Source organism: Pteropus vampyrus, unplaced genomic scaffold (assembly GCF_000151845.1).
Source record: "Pteropus vampyrus isolate Shadow unplaced genomic scaffold, Pvam_2.0 Scaffold388, whole genome shotgun sequence".
NCBI classification, from domain to species: Eukaryota; Metazoa; Chordata; class Mammalia; order Chiroptera; family Pteropodidae; genus Pteropus; species Pteropus vampyrus.
This window is the reverse complement of record NW_011889169.1, coordinates 1,172,716-1,180,170: the sequence shown is the minus strand read 5'-3', so window position 1 is coordinate 1,180,170 and position 7,455 is coordinate 1,172,716. Positions and strand designations below refer to the sequence as shown.

Sequence of the window (7,455 nt, the reverse complement as noted above, 5' to 3'; positions counted from 1 at the left end):
CTGGTTATTAGGAGGACTGAATAAGATAAAACCTGCTAAATAGCTGGGCCTGGGACTAAGTAGGTGCTCAATAAATGTTCACTGTGGTTACCACAGATGACTGAATGAATAAAGGACAGGTGGAGGGCAAATCCAGATGCTGGGGCATCTAAGATGGTAAAACTTGGATCTGTTTAACTGTCCCCATCTCCCCTCCCAGGCGGGTAAAACCAGAGAAGCTCACACAGGTGCCCCAGAATGACTCCTGCCCCTAGTCAGCTGCCCCTTACCCACCGCTGGAGGAGGGGACCTGTCTTATTGCTCACCGACATCACCAGCACATAGACACGCAGGTCAAACTTGCGGCCTGTCAGGCAGGGAAAGAATTAATTGGTGTGACAAATATTGATTGAGGGCCAGGCACCATGGTAGGTTTGGAAGATACAGCAGAGGACATACAGACACAAATCCCAATAAAACCACAATGAGGTCCTGCCTAGCCCAGAGAGGCAGAGGCCCAGAGGGGGCAAAGAGCTCAGTCCAAGGGCAGAGTGGAGGAAGACAAGGTCGGTGAGGTTAGCAGATACTAGATCACATGCAATTTTTGGATTTTGTTCCACCAACCATGGGAAGGTGCTGAAGGGTGTCTGATGCCTCTGGCTACTGTGTTAGAGAGGGAGCAAAGATTGCCAGAGCAGCAGCGGGCACCAGTGAGGAGGCCAGCACAGTCGTCCAGGAGGAAAATGACAGTGGCCAGGACTGGGCTGGAGATGGCCAGACAGATTCAATTGCTGCGTGGGAGCTTGATGAAGAACTGGAGAGGGGAAAAGAGAGATGCACCCAGAACAGTCTCTGACTTCTGGCTTAGCAACCAGGGGGTGGAGAGGCTGTGTCCGCAGATCGGGAGGCTAGGGAATGAGCCAGATGGTGCGGGAAGTACAGAGGCTGGATTTTAGTCATGTTGGGTTTGAGTTGCTGGGAGATACCCAGAAGATGTCACAAGCTGTGGGACATCAAAATTTGGGGTGTGGGGGCAAAATCTTGGCTGGAGACAGAAAGCTGGGAGTCACTGGCAACTGGGTGGCATTAAAAGACACATAAAGAGGATGGGGTCACTGGAGGATGAAGAATGGGGAGGAGAAGAGATCCAAGGACTGCCCCTGGGGTAAAACATTACCCAAGGAGGTGAGAAGAGGCAAGTGGGCATGAACACTATTTAGTGATGCCCCTTACAGTACCTGGCCCCTCTCAGATGAGACCTTCCAGAGTCATGCCCCTTCTCACACAGAACCTGATATGCTGTATTTCAGACCCCATGTGGCAAAAGCAGATGTAGAGAGAGCCTGGGGAAATCTGTGAAGGCTTCATGGGGGAGGCTCAGTTCCACCATAAGCCCTAGGCCCTTGCAGCTCTCTCTTCCTCCAAATCTACCCACAGGTGAATCCTAGTTGTCACTCCGGTTTCAGGTGACCTTTCACCTCCTCAGAGAGGCCCTCCCTCACTCTGTCCCATCGCCCTGTTTGATTTACTTCATAACACTCGCCATGTGTGGAACTATCATTTCCGTTTCTGGTTTATAACTCTCTACTCATCTGGGGTATAAGCTCCATAAGAGAAGGGTGGGCAGCCAGCTCCCTGGACAGTGGCTGGCACTGAGTAGGCTCTTTATAAATATTTGTTGGAATAACACATGAATGAGTTGATTCTTGAAGACTGAGGGGAATTTTAGAGAACCAAGAAGGGAGTGGGAAGGGCATGCCAGGCAGAGGAAGTGCATAGGCAATGGCTAGGAGGCAGGAGGGTGCAGGATGGATCTCCATCTTTGTAGCCCAGCATGCCTGGTGTCAGGCCAAGCCCACAGCAGGCTGCTAGTCAAGGTTTGTTGACTGACTGACTGACCATTCAGTGGAAGGGCAGGGAACAGAGACAGGCATCTTACCTCCTATCAGGTAGGGATTTTCAATATACCGCTGAGCTACATAGTTCTCCACGGGAATTTCTTCTTTCTGGTCATCTGAACTTCTTGCATCCTAGTTGTAATAATAATTATTATTAACACGAGCACTTCTTGTGTATTAGGCATTGTGTTAGGCACTCTACTTAGGATATATCATTTGATCCTTAAATCAACCCTATCAGGGAAGTACTAATGTTATCCCCATTTGACAGATGAGAAACTGAAGCATAGAGAGGGGGGATGACTTACCCAAGGCCACGCAACTGATCAGTGGTGCAGCTGGGAAGTGGACCCACACAGGCTGGGCCCAGGGTCTGGGCATTTAACTTCTAGACATGTTCTGCCCAATAAGTTAGTCAATGGCCACATGTGGCTATGTACACTTAAATTGATTAAAAGTAAGTGAAATTACATGCTACAACATGGATGAACCTTGAAGATAGAATACGAAGTGAAATAAGCCATCCACAGATGAACAAATATGGTATGATTCCACTTATATGACGTACCTAAATCAAATTCAGAGAGACAGAAAGTAGAATGGTGGCTGCCAGAGGCTAGAGGGAAATGGGGAGTTAGTGTTTAATGGGTACGGAGTTTCAGTTGGGGAAGATGAAAATGAGTTCTGGAGATGGTTGGCGGTGATTGTTACACAACAATGGGAATGTACTTAATGCCATTGAATTGTGCACTTAAAAAGGGTTAAAATGATATCCTTTATGTATACTTTACCACAATAAAAAAGGAAATAAATTAAACATCCAGTTGTTCAGTCATACTAATCACATTTCAGTGGCTCATTATGAATACATGGCCAGTGGTCACCATATTGGAAAGCATAAGTATACACCATTTTCACCACTGTGGAAAGTCCTATTGGTCAGTGCTGCCTAGAGGACCACACAGGCCCTCAAGGACATTCCTCTCCCTTCTCTGCTTGCTAATTCTTTCCTGGCCAGTCCAGTCGAGGAAGACAGCAATGCTCTCTCATACACGTGCATGGCACCTCGTAGTCTGCAAAGCCCTTGCCTACCCACTGTCCCCTTCACAGTAACCCAGTAAGGAAACCAGGCCCAAAGGCAAGTATCACATACTAGGTGCAGTCGCACAACAGTCCAGTGATGGGGAGCACTGGAACCAGGGCTTCTGGCCCCAAGGGCAAAATTTTCGATCCCTACTATCATCCCCTGGCCTAAGCTGCTTCAAAACAGAAGCAGCCAGGCCTTCCCTTCCTGGGGCTTGGGGCTGCCCCCAGGTATACTCACATGGCTGCCAGAGGGATTGACAGTGCTCCTGGCCAGTTGAGCCTCCATGCTGGTGAGCTTCTTCCCAGCAGTACCCTGACAGTTTCATGGGAGGAATCAGGACACATGGTGGAGGGGGGAAATTCATTTACTGAGCACCTGCTGTGAGCCTGCTAGTGCAGTAGGTGCTGGTTGTGTAGGATTTTGGTCATCCTGCTCCTCTTGCCCACCCCTGCTCCATTATCATCTCAAAGGTTCAGGGGGATTTAGAAATTTTCCCTAAACCATACAGCTTCTGAGTATAGAGGCAGGACTGGAACCAGGATTTCTACTACACTGTATCTTGAGATAAGGATGGGGGCAGGGGGAGGAAGGGAACTACTTCAGGCCCAGTCTAGGACTTAGAGAAATTAAGCCAAACTCTCCCCAGCCAGATGAGCAGGGGGTCCAGGTAAAGAATGAAATGTTCTCAGGTTTTAGGCATATTAACTCATTGCATTCTCAGCAGGTACTATTACTATCCCCCATTTACTTGGGCACAGAGAGGTGAAGTAACTTGCCCAAGGTCATACAGCTATCAAGTGGCAAGGTCTGAATTTGAACTCAGGCAACCTGGCTCCAGAAACCCCGCATCCATGGGCAGGCCCGTGGGCAGAGCTTCTCTGCCAGCCCTCCAAGCTTTGAGGGCAGGAAGGAGGCACCCCTCATTCCAGTCAGGGCAGAGGAGAGTTTGGGTAGGAAGGGGTAGAGATATGCTCACCTTCCTCCAGTCCATGATGTCCTTCAACTTCCGGAAGAGGAAGATGCCCTTCCCCTGGGACCGGGCTACCTGAGGAGAGAGTAAATGCAGAAAGGTTGGCTCTCAGCTCTGGGTGGTTCTTTGTTCATCCCTGTGCCTGCGCCACCCCCCCAACCCCACCCCCTGCCCAGCACTACTCTGTTTCCATTTCCCTGGGCCCCCAGCAATCCCCAGAGGAGCTGGAACAAAAAAGGTGTTAAGCCTGGCAGGAGGGAGAGAGAGAAGCAGAGAGGAAAGTGAGAGACCAACTTAGCTCACAAAGGCTTACAATTGTATGAATAATACAAAAGAGCAGACAATTAAAAAACCATTTCTAACAGTCCTGGGAACATATCATTCTTTTTTTGGAAATCAATTTGCCTTCCTAATTAGGTTTTTGCTTTGGCTAATACAGAAATCAGTCTGCCTTCACAGAATGCCGGCATGGATAATTCATAGCTTCACCGTGTCAAGGGGCTGAGAGAATCTTTAATATCATGCAGAGCAGTTGACACCAAAGGCATTACTTCCTCCTGTGACATCCCTTTACCATGGTCACCTACTGGCCTTGCACATCCACAGTAAGAGTTCACTTCTCCTACCTCCCGACACAGTCCATTTGTTGCAGGATAATTCTATTAAGCAGTCATCCAAAAGGTATATAGTAGGTGTCTACTGTGTAGTGGGCATTATGCTATAACAGTAACCCACACACCTCATGGGGTTTTCACAGCCTAGCCTGTGTTAAGCTAAATTTTGCCCACATGGCTCTGGCCCCTAGGGCCTCCTAGAACAAACCTGATTCTTGGGTTCCAGGACAGCCCTTTAGTTATTTGCAGTCCCCCTGAGTTGTCTTTTCTTCAGCATGAAGGCATCCAGCAAATGTAAATTCTCATCTTCCTCTGTTCTCTGAGCATGGCCCAGCTGGTCAATGTGGGGCCGGCCCTCTATACAATGTAGGGGTGGGCAGAGCTGTTAGGCATGGCTGTACAGATTGTCCACTGCATGAAGAGATCCCAGTCCTGGGTTCAGTGGGAGCTGAAGCCCGGCCCTGCTTTGCCTGCTGTGCTGTGCACCCTGGTTCAGGAGGAGTGTGTGTGCCCAGAAGATGGGGTGCCTAAAAGACTGATGACTCATGGGCATCCACATGTGAATAGTTGTTTTGGAAAACAACTAATCAGTGTGTATCAAGGGCTTCCAACAGTTCACAACCATGCAAAAGACTTAAGTTCACTTCACAAAAGAGAATATTACCCAATGTAAACAATGAAAAGGCACTTAACTTCATTAGTCTTCAGAGAAATGCAAATGAAAACCCCAATATGATACCACTACACCCTCCCTGAGAATGGCTTAAATGAAAGACAGACAACATCAAGTGTTGGTGAAGATGTGGAGAAATTAGAACCCTCACAAGCACTGGTGGGAGTGTACATTGTTTGGAAACTCCTTGGCTGCATTAACTAAAGCTGAACACAGGCACCCCCATGCCCAGCAATTCCTCTCCTAGTATCTACATGGCAGAAATGCATGCACGTGGGCACTCATGGACATGTACAGGAACGTCCATGGCAGCACAATTCATAATAGCTCCAACCTTGAAACTCTCAAATGGATGAATATTCACTCAATGGACTAGTAAAAACAACAATTATTAATAATTTATAATTACCCACATCAGTATGGATGAATCACATGAACATGATGTTGAGGGAGAGAAACCAGATACCATGTGGCCATACTATATGATTCCAATTACATAAAGTACAAAGGTAGACAAACAAATCTATGCTGTTAGTGACTTAGGGGTCTGAGGGGAGCTGCTGAGGGACTGGTAATGCTCTAGTGGTCTGGGTGCTGGTTACTTGAGTGTGTTCACTTTGCAAAAACTTATCAAGCTGTACCCTTCCAATTTAGGCATGCTCTGTTTTATTAAAATTCAATTAAAAAGTGTTTTTTTAAGACACATACATTTTGATCTAGGAACCCCGATCCCCACCCCTGTTGGCTGCCCTCCCCATAGCCATTCCCTTCCTCTTTTTCCTGGCTGGCAAACCAACCTCTTGAGATGGAGGCTGGAAAGACCCGGTACTTGTTTTATCAGCCTCCTTTGCAGCTAGTGGAAACCATGTGACTTGTTTTGGCCAATGAGACCTAAGGAGACATCTGCTTTTGGATTTGGGGCTTCTGAGAAAAATTTTCCTACTTGTTAAAAATATCAGAGTTGAGGAGGGAGGGAGGGAGAGAGAGACAGAGAGACAGAGAGACAGAGAGAGAGAAATGCCTAGCTTCTTTCCTTCTTTCCTCGAATACTACAGTCTGAGGAGATGATGCCTGCAACCACGGTAGCCATCTCACACCAATGAGATGACAAGTCTGAAGACAGAAAGCCAACACACCGAGGATGCAGTGTGGACAAAAAGAAGGAGCCTGGGCTTTTAATAGCATCATTGAGCACATCACCAAACCTGAAACTTCCTACTTCCAGCGTTCTTATGTAAGACAGTAAAATGCCTTTATTGTTTAAAGAATTGTTAGTAATTATCCTCCTAAGGGAATAATCCTAAAGAGTGGAAAATAAACTTCCTGCACAGTGATATCCCAGGGCTGTTAATACTAGAAGCCACCTAATATCTAGTTTGGCGATTGCAGTTTCCAAAAACAGTCACAACAATATTTCCAGTCCCCTGTGTTTTTGTAGAACCTTGCTACCCCCACCCTCCATCAAGAGGTAAAGTCAACATCCCCTCCCCTTGAATCTGGGTGAGCCTCTAAGGACATCTCAACTAATTGTGTGTGGCAGAAGCTACATTGTGTGGATTCCAATGCTGGATCATCAAAGGCAATACAGCTCCCACACAGCTTTCTCTGTAGGGATGGTTGCTTTGGAACTCAGCCACCATATTGTGGGGGAAGCTCAGGACACATGGAAAAGTCCATATGGAGGGCAACTGAGTCTACTAGGCCTCAACACTGTCTGTACTCCCAGCCAACAGCCAGAACCGACTTGCCAGCTGAATGAGCCAGCCTGGCAGCGAATCCTCTAACCCTTAGAGGAGCTGCCCCAGTAGATGCTGGAGCAGCCATGAGCCTTCGCTGTCCAAATACTGCCCAAACTGGAGGCTCATGAGCTAAATAAGATATGATCGTTGTTTCAAGCCGCTGCATTTTAGGCTGCAGCAATAGAACAAGAACACCAACTTTAGGAGAATGGTTCATAACAATGGTAATACTAGCAGCGAATACTTTTCAGATGTTTCCTATGTACCAGGCACAAGGATTTACACATATCACCTCATTAAAGCTTTAAAAAAAAAACCTATATGTAGCATTAATATTATCCCCATTTTGTGGCCAAAGGAACCAAAGAACAGATTGGCCAAGCACTCTGCTCAAGGTTACCCAGCCAGCAAGTGACAAATCCAGGATAGTTAAATCTGTGCTTCACAAGCCTGGGGCTCATGCACCTCCTACAAATGCCTGGGAGTCACATGATA

The 7,455-nt window shown here is 47.3% G+C and overlaps 1 protein-coding gene across 1 annotated transcript in view; it reads right to left on the bottom strand.

The window, feature by feature from the left end:
- Positions 1-7,455, bottom strand: part of TTLL9 (tubulin tyrosine ligase like 9) — a 45,588-nt gene that overhangs the window by 24,376 nt on the left and 13,757 nt on the right. Inside the window, exons 6-8 of the mRNA XM_023523291.1 lie at positions 3,941-4,009; positions 1,919-2,009; positions 306-346 (exon numbers count right to left, since the gene is read on the bottom strand). Coding sequence (XP_023379059.1) covers positions 306-346; positions 1,919-2,009; positions 3,941-4,009 — 201 coding nt within the window. The remainder of the gene's footprint in view (positions 1-305; positions 347-1,918; positions 2,010-3,940; positions 4,010-7,455) is intronic.